Source organism: Artibeus jamaicensis, unplaced genomic scaffold (assembly GCF_021234435.1).
Source record: "Artibeus jamaicensis isolate MK-2021 breed Jamaican fruit bat unplaced genomic scaffold, CSHL_Jam_final contig_233, whole genome shotgun sequence".
Lineage (NCBI taxonomy): Eukaryota > Metazoa > Chordata > Mammalia > Chiroptera > Phyllostomidae > Artibeus > Artibeus jamaicensis.
The window spans coordinates 55023877-55042568 of NW_026521486.1; the positions used below are offsets into that span (position 1 = coordinate 55023877).

Genomic DNA, 18692 nt, shown 5'->3' on the forward strand with positions numbered 1-18692 from the left:
AGAGTACGTTCCTTTCCTGATTCCCAGCCCAGGCTAGGGTGTGGGAGGGTGTGTGTGTGTGTTGAGGGGGAAGAATGATAGCTGGGAGAAAGATCTCATAGGGAATGCAAAGGAGGGATGCAGGCTTGAGAATTACAGAAGCCAAGTCTAAAGAGGCGTCCATGAGGCCTGTGCCTGAAGGATTCTCATTTCAGGTGTGGGCTCTTTCCTCCTGTACTCCGTGCATGAGGGCATCCGTGGAATCCCCCTGGACCCCAGTGACAAGTCAGACGCCCTGGTCCCCGTGTCGGGGACTTCCCTGGCTGTCGGCATCGACTTCCATGCAGGTCAGCCATTTGGTGGCAGGGCATGGCCTTTGAGGGTGCTGTGCTCTTGGGGGTCCAGTGTCGGGTGTCGTGACCTCAGCTGGACGGGACAATCACTCACCTCTGTCCCGCCCTGACATGAGTTTGATCCCCCACCTTGGCCCTGCCTTTCTGGGCGTCCCCATGTTGGCTTCTTCACCTCCAGAAAATGACACCATTTACTGGGTGGACATGGGCCTCAGCACCATCAGCCGAGCTAAGCGAGATCAGACGTGGCGCGAGGACGTGGTGACCAATGGCATCGGGCGTGTGGAGGGCATCGCAGTGGACTGGATTGCAGGTGAGCCAAGGCAGAGTGTGGGGCTCCAGGTGAGGCAGAGGATGGAGGGAAGTGGGTGCAGAGGGAGGGATCTGAGAAGGGGCAGGCAGGAGCAGATGGGGAAGCAGCGGGGGCAGTGCGGGGCTGGGACGGGACAGGTGTTCGCGCCCCCACCCCACCCACCGAGTGCCTACCTCCTCCTCCTCAGGCAACATCTACTGGACGGACCAGGGCTTTGACGTCATCGAGGTCGCCCGGCTCAATGGCTCTTTTCGCTACGTGGTCATCTCCCAGGGTCTGGACAAGCCCCGGGCCATCACTGTCCACCCAGAGAAGGGGTGAGGAGCTGGACAGCCTGGCCAGTCGCCATTCCTGCCTCTGGCCTGGCCCGGTCACTCTGGGCACAGCCCACACTGACAAGGGTCTCTCCCCTTCACATTCTGGTGACGGAGCCCCATGTCTACCTCTGCCCCACAGGTACTTATTCTGGACTGAGTGGGGCCAGTACCCTCGTATCGAGCGGTCTCGGCTGGATGGCACTGAGCGGGTGGTGCTGGTTAACGTCAGCATCAGCTGGCCCAACGGCATCTCAGTGGACTACCAGGTTTGGACACCGGCTTGGCCCAGCGGTCGAGGGGTAGACCCTGTGCCCTGGGTGGAAGCTCCCCTGACCCCGTGACCTGCCCTCTGTGAGTCTCCCTGCGGTGGGTCCCCATTGGGTAGGAAGATGTGGACACGGAGTCATGGGCCTTCTGGCCCAGCCCCCATCCAGAGTAGGACTCCTGCCGACCCAGAGATGGTGGGGCAGGGTCACTCAGAAGTGGGGACTGGCAGGAACTCTGGAGGTCGGCAGGTCAAAGATCAGGAGGAGGTGAAGGAAGGAGGAGGAGCGTGAGTGGGGCGTCAGGGCCCTGGAAGTGATGGGGTGCCTCCGGCCTGTAGGATGGGAAGCTGTACTGGTGCGACGCCCGGACAGACAAGATTGAGCGGATTGACCTGGAGACCGGAGAGAACCGAGAGGTGGTTCTGTCCAGCAATAACATGGACATGTTCTCCGTGTCTGTGTTTGAGGATTTCATCTACTGGAGTGACAGGTGAGGGCTTCTGTCCTGGCCGGCCCCTCTGCTCTCCGTCCCCCCCCCAGCCAAGGTCTCGATCACGGCCCCTCCCTTCCCCCAGGACTCATGCCAATGGCTCCATCAAACGTGGGAGCAAAGACAACGCCACTGACTCTGTGCCCCTGCGGACGGGCATCGGCGTCCAGCTCAAAGACATCAAGGTCTTCAACCGGGATCGGCAGAAAGGTGAGGCCGGGCTCCGGGCTTGGCGGGAGAGGCCAGAAGGGCCCTGGCCTCTGAGCGTGCACCCCGGAGAACCCAGAGTGAGGGGGGCTGGGGGAGAAGTAAGACCCAGAGGGTCACTTTCCAGTGGCCCCAGGGACCCAAGGGTGGCGAGCAGGAGCTGAGGAGCCCTAGGACCGACCTGGTGCTGGCCGTAGGGCCGGGAGGGTCGTCTGAACTGGGGGTCCCGAGGCGGAGCAGGGCGCCACGCAGCTGGGATGACAGAGCACCAGAGAGCCTTTCCCCAAGGCAGGCCTGCCCTCCGTGACCCCTCCTTCCCCTGTGCCCTGCCCCCAGGCACCAACGTCTGTGCGGCAAACAACGGCGGGTGCCAGCAGCTGTGCCTGTACCGGGGCAATGGGCAGCGGGCCTGCGCCTGTGCCCACGGGATGCTGGCCGAAGACGGGGCATCCTGCCGCGAGTACGCTGGCTACCTACTCTACTCGGAGCGCACCATCCTCAAGAGCATCCACCTGTCGGATGAGCGCAACCTCAACGCGCCTGTGCAGCCCTTCGAGGACCCCGAGCACATGAAGAATGTCATCGCCCTGGCCTTTGACTACCGAGCAGGCACCTCCCCGGGCACCCCCAACCGCATCTTCTTCAGCGACATCCACTTCGGGAACATCCAGCAGATCAATGACGACGGCACAGGGAGGGTCACCATCGTGGAGAGTAAGCCCAGGCTCCGAATCTTCCCGGGGAGGGGCGCGCGGTGCAGGAGGAGCAGCCCAGACCCCGGGAGGAAGAGCTGGCGGGCCTCAGCCAGCCCGCCCCTGGCCCTCTGACTCGCATCTGCCTCGGGGTCCCTGCCAGCGGTGACAGGCTGCCAGCGGGTCACGCCGTGCCTGCTGTAGTTCCTGAAACGTTCCTTCTCTTTCGGACGCAGCCTGGGCCCCCTTCTGCATCCCACTCTCGTCCCGGTTCACCCCCCAGGCCACACAGAAATAGCCCCGGCGGTCCTCTGTGTGTCCAGCGCTCACCGCGCGGGCTGCAGAGCTGGGCCAGGTTCACGCCTGGACACAGGGTTTCCGTCACCTGGGCAGGTGGCCTGTGCTCCCCAGGCCGCCATCCCCTTCCTGTGTAGAGACAGGAGCACCCAGCAGCAGGTTTGGACCGTCGCTCGTCACGGGACACGTGGTGCCCGTTCCGAAAAGGGTGTCGGGCCCACTGCTGTCGTCCCAGGACAGCCTTTCGGCTGTTTGAAAACTGTATTTTGTTCCCCTGTGGTCTTGTCTTCTCCAGGCTGGGACCCCGCCCTGCCCCAGGTCCTTCGACTCATTCATTTGTTCATTTATTCACTCGTTCTTCATTCATCCTACCCATAAAGACCTGCCAGACACTGAACTAGGTGTCGGGTATACAGTGGCGATAAGAACAGACCTGTCCTTTCAACCTTCTCTGGAAGCTTTCTGCTTCACGTAGTCCAGTCCACATGTCTGTCTAAAAATGTAGTATCCGAAACTGAACTCGATACTCTGCAATCTGGGCTCGATCGGGAGAGACTGGCAGAGTGTTCCCTCCCTTCAGGCCATTGTTCAGGCTACAATGCTTCCATTAAGGCAGCCTCTGGCAACCACGCAGTCATACAGCTGAGGCCACTAAAACCCCGAAGTCTTTTTCTCTTAAAGACTAGTGCACTGTCTCTCTCTCACTGTGCACTTAATTATTTAACCTGAGCCCTGGATGGTGTGGCTCATTGGACTGAGCGCTGGCCTGTGAATCAAAAGGTCTCCAGTTCAATTCGCGGTCAGGGCACATGCCTGGGTTGCAGGCCAGGTCCCCCACTGGGGGCGTGTGAGAGGCAACCGATTGCATGTCAATGTTTCTCTCCCCTCTCTTTCTCCCTCCCTTCTTTCTCTAAAAATAGTCTTAAAAATTTTTTTAAATTATTTCACCTGAGTTTAAGATGTCTACAAAACAATCTAGTTTATGGTCTTTTTTAATTAAGAAGCTCCCCAGTACCGCCCAAGTAGGATTTGATTTACTGAAACCCAGTTCGCACCCAACACGGCAGAACCCGAGCTCCAGGGAGGTCTGGCTGCAGCTTGGAGTCAGGCGTGCTCGGCGGTGGGGGGGGCAGGAAGAAGGGTTCGGCAGACAGCCCGTGTGTCATTCGGGTGGGAAGCAGCGATCCCACAGGACTTGGGGGCACCAGGGGCTGTGCCCCCACCAGCTCCCCAAGTCCTACACATCTCTTCCAACATAAGCCAGGGACGTGGGTGCCCCAGGCTGTCTGTGTGCCCTGTGGCCCAGCGTTCTGGCCCCATCCCAACTCATGGCTCTTCCTTTGTCCTCGTAGATGTGGGTTCCGTGGAAGGCCTGGCCTATCACCGTGGTTGGGACACTCTCTACTGGACGAGCTACACAACGTCCACCATCACCCGCCACACGGTGGACCAGACCCGCACAGGGGCCTTCGAGCGGGAGACGGTCATCACCATGTCGGGAGACGACCACCCGAGGGCCTTTGTGCTGGACGAATGCCAGAAGTGAGTTAGTTCCGGGGCATGAGGGGGGCGGCTCACAGGGGGCAGAAACTGCCCTACGCAGGCCTGGGCAGGAGGGGCAGAAGAGGGGGGCTCTAACCTGAGCTCAGCCGCTTCCTTGCTGTGTGAACTTGGACCAGCTACATGACGTCTCGAGCTTCAGTTTCCTCCTCTGTCATATGAGGATGATGGTATTTCAGGAGCCTGAATCCTGGGGAAGATCAAACGGGGGCTGCAGAGGGCCTTCTAACTGGCTGATTGTTTGATTCATTCATCAGAGAGCTATGTTCGGGCACGTAGTCGGCCCTGTGTATTTCTCGGACTCTGAGCTTCAGGCAAAGGCTGTTCACTGAGCACCTGTTGTGTGGACACCTTGACTTGGGCCCGTTCAAGCCCCCTGGCTGGGGAGAGAAACCCTGTCGGTGGGAAGTGCTGAGCAGCGGCTCAGGGTGCGGTGATGACTGAGAGGCACTGTGGAGGCAGCGGGCTGGCACGGGGCCTTAGGGGTGGAAGAGCCAGGGAAGGGCAGAACAGACGGGGTGCTCTGGGAAAGAGCGACAGGCGGGGGAGCTCCAGGCAGAGAGAGACCTTAAGGGACTTTCCACACCTGATCAAAAAATGCAGCCCTGACTGGTGTGTCTCAGTGGGTTGGGCTTCATGCCTCACAGTGCAAAGTTGCCAGTTTGATTCCCAGTCAGGCACACGCCTGGGTTGCAGGTTCAGTCCCCGGTTGGCGTACATATGTAAGGCAGCTGTTTCTTATATCCATGTTTTGCTCCCTTCCTTCCTTCCTCCCTTCCCCCCTCTCTAACAAATAGATAAATAAAATCCTAAAAAGAAGTTGTTCCCACAGGGGTGGGGCAGGTGGTGCAGGCCTGAGGACGGCCTGGGAGGCTGGGCCGAGGTTGCGAAGGTGTCCAGAACACAAGCTCTACAAACCCACTGGCCGAACACAACTCCATGGCCAGAATGTCAGAGGGTCAGAGAGAGGAGCTGCCCAGAGGCCCTGGGGGAGGAGGATGGCAGGGCCTCAGTCAGCTGGAGACGGGACTGGCTGCTGTGCAGCTTGGTGGTTCTCAAACTCCAGGAGGCACGAGGCTGGCCTGGGGATCGACGGTTCCCCAGCCCCACCCCAGGCCTTGGCCAGTCAGTCCCTGGGACTGAGGACCTGGAACCACGATCCAATGCAGGTGGTGTGAGGACCACACTGTCACACCTGCTGGAGTGCTTCACCAGCCCTGAGGTCTTCCACATCCATCTCTGGAGCCTTCCCACCCCGGAGGGGAGCACGGCAGGGCTGACCAGCCCCACTGCCTTCTCTCCTGACAGCAGGAGAAGAGGCTCATCGGAGGGCAGAGCGGAGCTCAGACCCCAAACGCGCAAAGGCCTGAAATTATGGAGAAGGTCATTCAGAAGACCTTCTCTGGGCAGGATTAATGCCTCCCTAGGACCTAGGACAAAATAGACACTCAACGGGGGTCTCCTGGATGCAAGAAGAGAGCATCCATAAAATAATAGAAAACAGTCTCGGAGCACTTACCAGGTGTCTTTAGGATGAACATTAACTCATTCAGTCCTCAAACCACCCTATGGGACCGGCTGCAGTGTCCCGACATCACAGAGGAGGAAACGGAGGCACCGAGAAGTTGGGTCCCCGGTGGTCAGTGGCGGAGCCGGGACAGGAACCGACGCGGCTGCGTGGCTGCGCCATCTCGGTGAAGGCCGGTGCTCGTTCCGCAGACACTGAGGAACGTGTGCCAGCACAGGCTGTGGCGGCCGGACTCTCCCCAGGCGCCGGGGCTGTGTCGGCCTTAGCAACTGGAAAGTCGCCTTTGGACATGGGGTCCAGTTCACACCCTGGCCGACCCCTGGGTTCAGATCGTCTGCATGCCCTGGCCTGGGCCCTCCACTCGGACCCCTTGGCTTTGACCCTGATCCGCGTGTCCCTCTCCTCCCCCAGCCTGATGTTCTGGACCAACTGGAACGAGCAGCACCCCAGCATCATGCGAGCGGCCCTGTCGGGAGCCAACGCCCTGACTCTCATCGAGAAGGACATCCGCACGCCCAACGGCCTGGCCATTGACCACCGTGCGGAGAAGCTCTACTTCTCCGATGCCACCCTGGACAAGATCGAGCGGTGCGAGTATGATGGCTCCCACCGCTATGTGAGTCTCCAGGGCAGGGGGCGGGGCACCAGGGAGGCGGGGCCTGACGTGGTTGGTCAGCCAAGGAGACCAGCTAGGCAGAGTGGCAGAAAGGGAGGCCACAGGGCAGGAAGAACCAGGAAAACCCAAGCGAAGAGTCCCACCCAGGCCTTGACGCCGCCACTTAGCTGTGTGGCCCTGCGCAGTTCTCCCCTTCCAGGCTAGGCTTCCTCATTGATTAAGTGAGGGACACGGCAAGATGCCTCTGCAGGTCCTTCCCATTCTGTGTGTGACTGGGTCTAGGGGCCTAGGCCCGGGAGCCAGCTGCAGGGAGGTGGCGGCGGTGGAGATGCCCGAGGGACACCTGCGACGGTAAAGGCACTGTTTCCACAGGTGATCCTGAAGTCAGAGCCAGTCCACCCCTTCGGCCTGGCTGTGTATGGGGAGCACATCTTCTGGACGGACTGGGTGAGGCGGGCTGTGCAGCGGGCCAACAAGTACGTGGGCAGCGACATGAAGATGCTGCGCGTGGACATCCCCCAACAGCCCATGGGCATCATCGCGGTGGCCAATGACACCAACAGCTGTGAGTGGGGCCGCTGCCCCCAGCCTTGCAGTCCTGCCCATCCTGCCAGCGCGCACACTCACACTCACACCACCCTCCTCTGGTCTCACCGGAGTCTGTGGACGTCTCAGCACACACTTCCGTCACTCCTCCTCCCCAGAATCAGTACTCCCCGGAGCCTGATCACACACTCGCAGCCCAGGCTTCGCCTGCACCTCCCTCTGCGTCACATGCAGACTCATCCCCACAGTGGGCCTGGCTGACTGGGTGTCCGCTGTGCAGACCTGCAGCTTCACCCGGCCTCCCTCACAGGCCCTGGGCCCCGCTACCACACACGGGATCCACCGCTCCATAGAGGTGACTCGCCGCACCTGCAATTCCGTATCACTCCGCCCCAGGCGTCCCAAACTCACAGCGCCTGGCGCTACTCCACATGCGGTTCCCAGCCAGTACCTGGAAGCTCAGTGAAGCCCCGGATTGGGCGTGGCATTCTGTCTGTGCCTGGCAGACAGCTCTCTTAGCCCCCGTGCTCCCTCCCTGCCCCAGGTGAACTCTCCCCGTGCCGCCTCAACAACGAGGGCTGCCAGGACCTGTGTCTGCTCACCCACCAAGGCCACGTCAACTGCTCGTGCCGAGGAGGCCGCATCCTCCAGGAGGACTTCACCTGCCGAGGTGAGACAGGGAGTGAGGGAGTGAGGGAGGAGGGCCCTGGTGGGGGACCCTGGGCACACGCTAGGGACCAGCTCCTCCCCAACAGCCCAGCCCCTGAACCTTTCACTAAGGAGAAACTGAGGGTGACCTCAGTTCTGGTGGGGAGAGAGGGATAGGGGTACTTGGGGACCCAGGGCGCTGGCTCAGGAAGCTCCTCCGCCTCCCTCCGTAGCGGTGAATTCCTCTTGCCGAGCACAAGACGAGTTCGAGTGCGCCAATGGCGAGTGCATCAACTTCAGCCTGACGTGCGATGGCGTCTCCCACTGCAAGGACAAGTCCGACGAGAAGCCGTCCTACTGCAGTAAGGAGCTACCTCCCGCAGCTCCCGGCCTCCAGCCAGCAGGGCAGGGCATGGGAGTGAGAGGAGCAAAAGCTTCATGACCCAGCGCATGGCCTAGGAGTTCTGGGAGCTCATGGAGGGCAGAGCCATCGCGAGCCCTGTGCCAGGAGTGGAGCAGGGCCTACACACACAGTTTCTCGAGGGAAAGAGTGCACGACGTCCCATCAGACGCAGACGCAGCCCCTCCGCTGTAACTGCTGCTGACTCGTGGCCCGCCCCCTGCCCGCAGACTCCCGCCGCTGCAAGAAGACTTTTCGCCCGTGCAACAATGGACGCTGTGTGTCCAACATGCTGTGGTGCAACGGAGTGGATGACTGCGGGGACGGCTCTGACGAGATTCTCTGCAACAGTGAGTGGGGAGCTGCCCCGCCCCAGACCTTGCCCCTCTGCCCCGCCCCCACCTGGCCAAGCTTCGGGCCCCAGGCGCGGAGGGGTCTGATTCAGGGCACTCTGGCTGGCTGTGGGCCAGGCACTCTGGCTGGGCTATCCTGGACCCCCCCGCGGGGAGGACCTAGTGTGACGGCGCCTGGTGGGCACTGTTCTAGAGACGGCCTGCAGTGCGGGCGAGTTCCGCTGCCGGGACGGCACCTGCATTGGGAACTCCAGTCGCTGCAACCAGTTCGTGGACTGTGATGACGCCTCCGACGAGATGAACTGCAGTGAGTCCTTCCCCCTTCCCTGGGCCTCCCTGGCTCCTGCCGTGTTGCTCCCCCATCCTGCCCAGCATCCCTCTCTGCCCTCCTCCGGCCCACAGGGCAGCCTCAGCCCCCTCACAGCCTGCCTGTTCCCACCCCTGTCCCCTGCCTCCAGGCCTGAGCTCCCCTGGGATGCGGGGGGCGGGCAGTAAGTGGAAGGTGTGGACAGCCCCCCCACCTGAAGGACACCATTCCACTTTCCAAAACACACAAAGACACTGTGTGGCCAGCAGCAGCCTGGGATGGTGCTTGGAGGGAACTGGTGTCACCTCATCCCCTACCCTCGCCAGGTGCCACCGACTGCAGCAGCTACTTCCGCCTGGGGGTGAAGGGTGTGCGCTTCCAGCCCTGCGAGCGGACCTCGCTCTGCTACGCACCCAGCTGGGTGTGCGATGGTGCTAACGACTGTGGGGACTACAGTGACGAGCGAGACTGCCCAGGTTCGACAGCAGACAGGTGCACTGTGGGCAGCAGGGGCTCGGAGGGAGTGGTGCCCTCATACCTCTCTCACCCCAGGTGTGAAGCGCCCCAGATGCCCCCTGAATTACTTCGCCTGCTCCAGCGGGCGCTGCATCCCCATGAGCTGGACATGTGATAAGGAGGATGACTGTGAACGTGGAGAGGATGAGACCCACTGCAGTGAGTTACCACAGCACCCCGGTACCCAAGCGGGGCACCCAGAGGACCACCCCAGAGCCACTGAGACCCTGTCCAGGACCCACCTCTCAGCTCCCACCCGAAAATGCCCTCCTGGGAAGAGGGCACCCAGGGCCTTTCACACTGGGCCCCCACTCAGACCCTCAAGGGAGAGAGGGGTCATCTCCCTAGCTCCTGTTGAGCCCCCAGAGAAGGTGCTGTGGGTCCCTCTCCCATCCACCCTGTGGTGCCTGCCTGCCTCGCTGCATGACCTGCCGTCCCTCCCCCATCTAACTGTGGCCCTTGACCACCCCAGACAAGTTCTGCTCAGAGGCCCAGTTTGAGTGCCAGAACCATCGCTGCATCTCCAAGCAGTGGCTGTGTGATGGCAGTGACGACTGCGGGGACGGCTCAGACGAGGCGGCTCACTGCGGTGAGGGGGGCCGGGTGCTGGCTGGGGAGGTGCCTGGGAGGGACAGGCCGCCGCCCCCCACACGGCCTCTCGCAGGAGGGACGGCACAGCAGCGGAGACGGCCCCCAGCTGCTCCCGAGTCAGCAGCTCCCTGTTCCTTCCACAGAAGGCAAGACCTGTGGCCCCAACTCCTTCTCCTGCCCGGGCACCCACGTGTGCGTGCCGGAGCGCTGGCTCTGTGACGGAGACAAGGACTGTGCGGACGGCGCCGACGAGAGCGTCACGGCCGGCTGCTGTGAGTGAGGGGAGGGGTGGGCAGCAGGTAGCACAGTCTCACTTTGCACCAGGGGAACCCGAGGTAGTGGAACCAAGAAGAGGAAGTGCGTGCGCGGCAGGGGTCCCCCAGGTGGTTAGTGGCACAGCCCTATCTACGATTCAGGTGTCAAACCCCTCCAGAGCTCTGCCTATTCTGCCACTTGGGCCACAGGGAGGTCTGGGGGGGTGACGGTCGGTGGCTGGTGGGGGGACTGAGGGGCCGTGTCCACCTCCCTCCGCAGTGTACAACAGCACCTGCGACGACCGCGAGTTCATGTGCCAGAACCGCCAGTGCATCCCCAAGCACTTCGTGTGCGACCACGACCGAGACTGCGCGGACGGCTCGGACGAGTCCCCCGAGTGTGGTGAGCCGGGGCTGTGGGGGGCACAGGCCTGCCCGCGCTGGGACAGGCTGCGCCCGGGCCACCCGCCTCACCCGCCCCTGCTCCCCCAGAGTACCCGACCTGCGGCCCCAACGAGTTCCGCTGCGCCAACGGGCGCTGCCTGAGCTCCCGCCAGTGGGAGTGCGACGGGGAAAACGACTGCCACGACCAGAGTGATGAGGCCCCTGCGAACCCGCACTGCACCAGCCCAGGTGGGCTGGCGCCGGCTCCCCGCTCCCCCCTGACCGCCCACACGCCTCCCCAGGACCCCGCTGACCCCCGCCTCTGCCCCTCCCCAGAGCACAAGTGCTACGCCCCTTCGCAGTTCCTGTGCAGCAGCGGGCGCTGCGTGGCCGAGGCGCTGCTGTGCAACGGCCAGGACGACTGCGGTGACGGCTCGGACGAGCGGGGCTGCCACGTCAACGAGTGTCTCAGCCCCAAGCTCAGCGGCTGCAGCCAGGAGTGCGAAGACCTCAAGATCGGCTTCAAGGTGTGCCCCGCCCCCACTCACTCCTTCCTTTGTTCAGCGAGGGCCTGGACAACAGGCAGCATTCCGGGCAGTGGGGACCAGCCCTGAGCAAAACGGGACTCTGCCTGGGCGGGGTCTGCATCCTCAGGAAAGTGGAGCTGGTTGGCTCTGCTGGCGCTTGGGGGCAGGGGCGTGAGAGAACAAAGGCTGCAGGTGTCAAGTAGGTGCTGTAGGTACAGGGCTGCGGTTCCAGGGAGGAGCCCAATGGCGAAATCTGGGAGTTATCACCACAGGGACCACATCGAAGTCTTTGAGGCTGAACCCCCAAGGGAGTAAGTGTAGATGGAAAAGCAGCGAAGCCCAGAGCCTGAACCCTGCACTCAGCCGCCCTGTTGGGGGGGGAGGGGCGGGATTGGAACGAGGCACCTGAGAAGGGGCAGCAGCTGGGGCTGGAGAACAGCAAGTGAGGAAAGCACTGGAGAGGAGCGTGGTCAGCTCCGTCAGATGATGCCCACGGGCCACATGAGATGAGGCCTGAGCACCACCCTGTGGACATGGAAATACGGTGGCTGTTGGGGACTCACTCGGGTGTTGGTGGGTGACGGCCAGCTGACTAGCACTGTCAACTCCGCACCTGTGTGCCACCTGCCTCCCCTGGCAAGTCCAGGCTTTGCTGGTGGCGGGAACCAGAGTCCCACAAGGGCTTCTGACCCCAGGTCCTGGGGGCGGGAGGCTGTCAGATCCGGTCCCCAACCAAGGCTCCCTGTACCCGCAGTGCCGCTGCCGCCCCGGCTTCCGGCTGAAGGATGACGGCCGCACGTGTGCAGATGTGGACGAATGCAGCACCACCTTCCCCTGCAGCCAGCTCTGCATCAACACCCACGGCAGCTACAAGTGCCTGTGTGTGGAGGGCTATGCCCCCCGCAGTGGCGACCCCCACAGCTGCAAGGCTGTGACCGGTGAGACAGGGTGTGGAGAGTGTGAGAGGCCTCGGCAGCTGGGCACTGTAGGGGCAGGGCTGACGCAGCAGAGCTCACAATAGGCTGCGGACCTGGGGGGCTAGAATGTGCCCCCCAGCTAGTGGCTGAGCCAGGATCCTCTGTCTCCAGATGAGGAGCCGTTTCTGATCTTCGCCAACCGGTACTACCTGCGCAAGCTCAACCTGGACGGCTCCAACTACACGTTGCTCAAGCAGGTAGTAGACCCAGCCTCCTGTGCCCACTGGCACCCAGGCCCAGAGGGACTGCCCGGCCCGGTGCAGCCCCACGTCCCCCTGCTGGGCCCACATCGTCACACTGCACGGCCTTCTCCAGCCGCTGCTGCCTCCTGGCTCTGCAGTCAGACCTGTCCCCACCCCCCATCCAGGGCCTGAACAACGCAGTCGCCTTGGACTTTGACTACCGAGAGCAGATGATCTACTGGACGGACGTCACGACGCAGGGCAGCATGATCCGTAGGATGCACCTCAACGGCAGCAGCGTGCAGGTGAGGCTGGCGGCCGGCTCCCAGCCCACCAGGGGTGTGGAGACCCAGCCCCGTGGGCCCTGCCCCAAGGGCGCTCTCTGTTTCCAGGCCAACTGCCTTGCTCCCCACCCACCTGCCCCAGTTATTTTCCCTCCCCACTTCTTTGCTGAGTCACTACATGACTCTGCTTGTCCTCACCTCTCCTGCTCCTCTCAGCCAAAAGAAAAGTCCAGGAGAGTCCTTTACTCTTTCCCTAATTCTCAGTAAGTTTCTCTTTGTATCTGACCCCCCTTAAATCGATGTTCCCAGGTTCTGTGGAGTTGGTGATGGTCTCCCATCTAGAGACCCCTTTCCTGGAGCCTCGGCTGACACCAGGCCCATGGCCGGTCTTTTCCACTGTCCTTGTGGGCGAGCTCCCCACTTTTCACGTGGGGAAGCCAAGCCCCAGGAGGCGGAGGGTCCTCTCCCAGGCTCTCAGGCTCTTCCCTCCCTGTCTGCAGGTGCTGCACCGGACCGGCCTCAGCAACCCTGACGGGCTGGCGGTGGACTGGGTGGGCGGCAACCTGTACTGGTGTGACAAAGGCCGGGACACCATCGAAGTTTCCAAGCTCAATGGGGCCTATCGGACGGTGCTGGTCAGCTCTGGCCTCCGTGAACCCAGGGCTCTGGTGGTGGATGTGCAGAATGGGTAAGCAAGCGAGGAGGGTTGGGGGAGCCTGTGGAGGCAGCTGCCGCTGGAGGGACCAGTCACTGGATCTGTCCAGGCTCATGGCCCACACTCCTGCCAGGTATCTGTACTGGACCGACTGGGGCGACCACTCACTCATTGGCCGGATCGGCATGGATGGGTCTGGCCGCAGCGTCATCGTGGACACCAAGATCACTTGGCCCAACGGCCTGACCCTGGACTACGTCACCGAGCGCATCTACTGGGCGGATGCCCGGGAGGACTACATCGAGTTCGCCAGCTTGGATGGCTCCAACCGCCACGTCGGTCAGTCCCGGGTCCAGGGCCGGATGGGGCTGCAGCTCTAAGGGGTCAGGCCTCTTGGAGTGGGAGAGGGCGTAAAAGCCAGGGGGCACAGTCCAGGGGTGGGTGGGTCCAGCGCACTGCAGGGTGCACCCCTGGGGTCGGCCTGGGCATGAAGACCCCTCCCGAACACAGCGCCTGACGCCTAGGGCGAGGCAAATGGGCGTGGAAGGCCCTGGGCTGGCGCACTTGGGCGCTCCCCGCTTCCCCACCTGGGGCCCTAATGCCCTGCGGTGCGGGAGCCCGCGGTCAGCCGGGCGGGGCTCCGAGCCCCAGCCCAGCCACACGTCAGCTGTGTGACCTGGGGAAGCTGCCTAACCATCTGGGGCTGGGCAGCCCCGGCCTCACAGGGCCGCTGTGGGGTTCAGGAGGTGCAGTCGGGAAGGTGTCCAGATGCTCTCGGTGCTGACCGCTCCCCTTCCCTGTCTGCAGTGCTGAACCAGGACATCCCGCACATCTTCGCCCTGACCTTGTTTGAGGACTATGTCTACTGGACTGACTGGGAGACCAAGTCCATCAACCGAGCCCACAAGACCACGGGCGCCAACAAGACCCTCCTCATCAGCACACTGCACCGGCCCATGGACCTGCACGTCTTCCACGCCCTGCGCCAGCCAGACGGTAGGTCGCCGGGGGGTGGGCGCCGCTGAAGGGTGAGCTGGCGTGAGGGGCCCCTGGGTGGAGTGGGGCCCAGCAGGGTTGGGACCCTCACTGTCTCCCAGGGCCTCCTGCTCACCCCTTCTCCAGCGTGGACCGGGCAGGGCCTTCCAGACACTGGGGGATTCGAGAGGCTGTAGACAGACTGTAGTCCGGCTCTCAGAAACTCAGCCCAGCCTGGGAGCAGCCCTGGTATCTCGTAGGAGCAAGTCCCTGAGGCCAGTCAGTAGGGTGGGCCTGGGTGCAGGGACCCTGAAGGCAGACAGGCAGGCTGGCCGTAGTGAGGGAGGGACAGCATGGGCCCCAGTGTGGCCTGACCCTGGGGCCACGAGAGGCTCTCCGGTCTCTCCTCCAGCTCCCTCCTGAAACAACAGGGTCTGGATGCATCTCACCTTGGTCCAGGAGAGGGGCAGGCGGCCTCTGAGAGATGGCAGAAGTGTTGGCAGCGAGCGCTGCCCTCAGTCTGCTGGGGGCCAGTGACTGAGGGGGCAGGGGCAGGGTGGGGTCCACGAGCAGCCCAACCGGCCGCCCTTGAACTGCTTTTTCTGTGGCAGTGCCCAACCACCCTTGCAAGGTCAACAACGGCGGCTGCAGCAATCTCTGCCTACTGTCCCCCGGGGGCGGCCACAAATGTGCTTGTCCCACCAACTTCTACCTGGGCAGTGATGGACGCACCTGTGTGTCCAATTGCACAGCAAGCCAGGTGAGGCTCTTCCACTGGACCCCATCTGCCAATGCCCTGCTCCCCCAGCCCCTCACACCAGTCCCCCCACTCCTCCTTGGACCCCAGCCCCCTCTCTAATGTCCTCACGCATCTGGTTTACCCACGCTAACACCCCCACATTTCTTGCCTACCTCTTGTCTCCCCACAGCAATACTTTTATACCTGTCACCTCACACAAACACCCCCACACCCTAACCCGGAGCGCCCTCACCAGTGCCCCCACCCCTGACCTCCACACCGATACCCCCTCGCCCGGCCTCCCTGCACTGGCCACCTCTCAGCCTTCCATCCAGCCCAGCCTCCCCCCAAAGCACCCTGACCCTGCTTCTCCCTTGAAACATCCCGGCCCCGCAAAAGAAAACCCCCAAGTTCCCCAGACCCCCACCAACCCCTCTTGCCCCCACCTGCCCTCCAGTTTGTGTGCAAGAACGACAAGTGCATCCCCTTCTGGTGGAAGTGTGACACGGAGGACGACTGTGGGGACCACTCGGACGAGCCTCCGGACTGCCGTGAGTGCCCGAGCTGGGGTGGGGATTGGGGGGCTCCCCTGCCCCACCCCCACAGGAGCCCCTGACTCCGAGGGCCTGCGTGGCCGCGCCCAGCCACAGCCCCTCTGACGCTGAGCTCCCCTCCCGGCAGATGAGTTCAAGTGCCGCCCTGGACAGTTTCAGTGCTCGACGGGCATCTGCACAAACCCTGCCTTCATCTGTGATGGGGACAACGACTGCCAGGACAACAGTGACGAGGCCAACTGCGGTAAAGGGCTGCCCCTGCCCCCGCTGCTCTTCTTCCGTCCCGTGTCCCTCCTTGGGGTCTGGGGTGTCGTACTGCACTTCCCGGGTGAGGAAGCGCAGCCCACGGCAAACCGCTGTCCAGGCTGGTCTCCTGCCGCTGCGGGACCTGCGCCCGCCCCTCCCCTTCCGCCCGCCCCCTGCCCCGCCCCACCGTCCTCCGGTCCTTACCCCGCTCTCTCCCCGCCTGCAGACATCCACGTCTGCTTGCCCAGTCAGTTCAAGTGCACCAACACCAACCGCTGTATTCCCGGCATCTTCCGTTGCAACGGGCAGGACAACTGCGGAGACGGGGAGGACGAAAGGGACTGCCGTGAGTGCCCCGGACTCTGGGCAGGGCGCGGGTGGAGAGAAACAGTTCACACTGAAGTATACCCGCCAGTAATTTTTTTCTAAGGTTTTACTTATTTTTTAGAGAGGGGAAGGAAGGGAGAAAGGGAGAGAAACCTCGATGTGTGGTTGCCTTTGTGCGCTCCCCTACTGGGGACCTGGCTCACAACCCAGGCATGTGCCCTGACTGGGAATCGAACTGGCAACCCTTTAGTTCACTGGCTGCCATTCAATCACTGAGCCACTCCAGCCAGGACCCACCAGTAATGTTACTAGAGGGGAATGTATGTTATATGGGGTGTTACTTGGTTTGCTCATAAAATCACCACTGTGCTCAATAGAGAGAGAGACGTGCTATGCAGATCTAGCAAACAAAAATCACCAAAAATTGGAGATGAACTCTTCTTTCCTCCCAAGAAATTGGTGGCAGGAAGCAGGGAGGGGCAGGTCTGGGAAGAGGAAGAAGATGGGGATTTGAACTGTGGTGGGAGGCAGAAAGGGCAAGTCCTCATTCTGTCCCCGACCCCACAGCTGAGGTGACCTGTGCCCCCAACCAATTCCAATGCTCCATCACCAAGCGCTGCATCCCCCGGGTCTGGGTCTGTGACCGGGACAACGACTGTGTGGACGGCAGTGACGAGCCTGCCAATTGCAGTGAGTTACCCAAGCCCCACCTTCTGCACAGAACTGCCCCGCCCCCAAGCCTCTGCCAGCTCCTGCTGCCCCACGTCCGACCCCCCCAGGAGCCACGCCCCCGTCACAGCGCATTCCTGAAAGTAGCCTCTGGTCACCATTGGTGCCTCCCTCCTGCAGCCCAGATGACCTGCGGGGTCGATGAGTTCCGCTGCAAGGACTCTGGCCGCTGCATCCCAGCACGCTGGAAGTGTGACGGAGAGGACGACTGTGGGGACGGCTCCGATGAGCCCAAGGAAGAGTGTGGTGAGCTTCCCGGCCCCGTCGGAGGGGAGGGCGTCCTGCCTGGGTAAGGGGGGAGGCGGCGGAGCTGGGCGGCCGGCTGACTGGGTCCCCGCCTGGCCTGCCGCCTGGAACACGGCCGCCCTGCTGTTTCAGGCTGGGCTCCCCCGCTCCCCCGCTCTTGGACACCCTGGCCACGCACATGTGAGCCCCTGACATCTGCCCCCCAACCTTGCCTCCCCTAGACGAGCGCACCTGTGAGCCCTACCAGTTCCGCTGCAAGAACAACCGCTGCGTGCCAGGCCGCTGGCAGTGCGACTACGACAACGACTGTGGGGACAACTCCGACGAGGAGAGCTGCAGTACGTGCCCCCACGCTGCCCCCCCACCAGGGGCCTCCCCAGGAGACCACCCTTCTACACGCCCCTGCCCCCACCGACACCCAGCTGCACCGGGGCAGGTGGCCGCCACCCAGGGCTGGGGGGCAGGAACCCCTCCCGCCTCCCCCCCACCCCGCTCCATGTTGTGCGTTTGAGTTTGTACCATTTCACCTCATCTCACGTTTCTCTCCATTTCCACACTGTCCTCTCGGGGCTGCAGAGGTAGGTGTCTCTGGCCTGCCACGTTCCCACCACACCCGTGCCTCTGCCCGGAGCCCACCTGTCCCCGCGCTGTGCCTCAGCCCATCGCCCTTTACTGGCCGCTGCCTGAACCCTGGTGCTTGCCTTAGTGGTCTTGTCCCATCCCTCCCTTCCCCGCACACAGTGCCCTCTCTTGTGTGTCTGTCCCAGAGGGGTAGGCGAACGCCCTCTGTGTCCGGCTGGTCCCACGACGGCAGCCAGTGGCGGCCCAGGATCAGCTGAGCATTTTGGTCCTTATGCACAGTCACCTGTGGCCCTCAGAAACACAGCAGTGGGTGACGTTACTCTGTCCAGGGCTGCAGTGGCCCTGGAGGGTTGAGTGCCCGTGCCCACCCTCCTGCGGCCTGTCTCGTCCTTCCCCAGCCCCTCGGCCCTGCTCGGAGAGTGAGTTTTCCTGTGCCAACGGCCGCTGCATCGCCGGGCGCTGGAAATGTGACGGGGACCACGACTGTGCAGATGGCTCGGACGAGGTGGGTGAGGAAACCAGAGGAGGGGTCACAGCAGGTCAGTGAGGGGCCCCCAGGTCTGACCCGCATGCCCGCTCCCTGGCCCACAGAAAGACTGCACGCCCCGCTGCGACATGGACCAGTTCCAGTGCAAGAGCGGCCACTGCATCCCGCTGCGCTGGCGCTGCGACGCGGACGCTGACTGCATGGACGGCAGCGACGAGGAAGCCTGCGGCACTGGGGGTGAGCCCCTGCCGCCACTCCCCACTGCTGGCACTTGGTCCAGGGGCCCATTGGCCCTGCCCCCACCCCCACCCCCCGGAGCAGGGCAGCACCTGCCCAGCTCTCCTGCCTGGCCCCAGAGCCAGCATGTGAAGCTCGGGTGAGAGTAGGTTGGGGCTTGGGACAGGGACCCCGACAGTGAGGACGGGCATCCTGGCTCCACCTGTGGGGCGAGGACAGGGACACCCAGCCCAGTGCTCCTCCCCTGGATCTGCGGTTGAACTGCACAGCCGGCTCCTGTGTCCTGCCACGACCACCAGAGAAATAGGGCCTCTAGGCCCTTCTGGAC

The 18692-nt window shown here is 62.8% G+C and overlaps 1 protein-coding gene across 1 annotated transcript in view; it reads left to right on the forward strand.

Moving 5' to 3' along the window:
* The window catches only part of LRP1 (LDL receptor related protein 1), a 79617-nt gene that overhangs the window by 52425 nt on the left and 8500 nt on the right, over nucleotides 1–18692 (forward strand). The window contains exons 35-70 of the mRNA XM_037127044.2: nucleotides 195–326; nucleotides 511–645; nucleotides 833–962; nucleotides 1102–1228; nucleotides 1567–1718; nucleotides 1804–1928; nucleotides 2262–2639; nucleotides 4267–4456; nucleotides 6414–6618; nucleotides 6991–7183; nucleotides 7709–7834; nucleotides 8046–8174; nucleotides 8443–8562; nucleotides 8759–8872; nucleotides 9199–9348; nucleotides 9425–9547; nucleotides 9861–9977; nucleotides 10123–10251; nucleotides 10514–10636; nucleotides 10726–10866; nucleotides 10954–11144; nucleotides 11899–12082; nucleotides 12233–12318; nucleotides 12489–12608; nucleotides 13088–13275; nucleotides 13376–13581; nucleotides 14050–14238; nucleotides 14829–14977; nucleotides 15414–15507; nucleotides 15638–15754; nucleotides 15983–16102; nucleotides 16651–16773; nucleotides 16933–17058; nucleotides 17280–17396; nucleotides 18039–18145; nucleotides 18232–18364. Coding sequence (XP_036982939.2) covers nucleotides 195–326; nucleotides 511–645; nucleotides 833–962; nucleotides 1102–1228; nucleotides 1567–1718; nucleotides 1804–1928; nucleotides 2262–2639; nucleotides 4267–4456; nucleotides 6414–6618; nucleotides 6991–7183; nucleotides 7709–7834; nucleotides 8046–8174; nucleotides 8443–8562; nucleotides 8759–8872; nucleotides 9199–9348; nucleotides 9425–9547; nucleotides 9861–9977; nucleotides 10123–10251; nucleotides 10514–10636; nucleotides 10726–10866; nucleotides 10954–11144; nucleotides 11899–12082; nucleotides 12233–12318; nucleotides 12489–12608; nucleotides 13088–13275; nucleotides 13376–13581; nucleotides 14050–14238; nucleotides 14829–14977; nucleotides 15414–15507; nucleotides 15638–15754; nucleotides 15983–16102; nucleotides 16651–16773; nucleotides 16933–17058; nucleotides 17280–17396; nucleotides 18039–18145; nucleotides 18232–18364 — 5289 coding nt within the window. The remainder of the gene's footprint in view (nucleotides 1–194; nucleotides 327–510; nucleotides 646–832; nucleotides 963–1101; nucleotides 1229–1566; nucleotides 1719–1803; nucleotides 1929–2261; nucleotides 2640–4266; nucleotides 4457–6413; nucleotides 6619–6990; nucleotides 7184–7708; nucleotides 7835–8045; nucleotides 8175–8442; nucleotides 8563–8758; nucleotides 8873–9198; nucleotides 9349–9424; nucleotides 9548–9860; nucleotides 9978–10122; nucleotides 10252–10513; nucleotides 10637–10725; nucleotides 10867–10953; nucleotides 11145–11898; nucleotides 12083–12232; nucleotides 12319–12488; nucleotides 12609–13087; nucleotides 13276–13375; nucleotides 13582–14049; nucleotides 14239–14828; nucleotides 14978–15413; nucleotides 15508–15637; nucleotides 15755–15982; nucleotides 16103–16650; nucleotides 16774–16932; nucleotides 17059–17279; nucleotides 17397–18038; nucleotides 18146–18231; nucleotides 18365–18692) is intronic.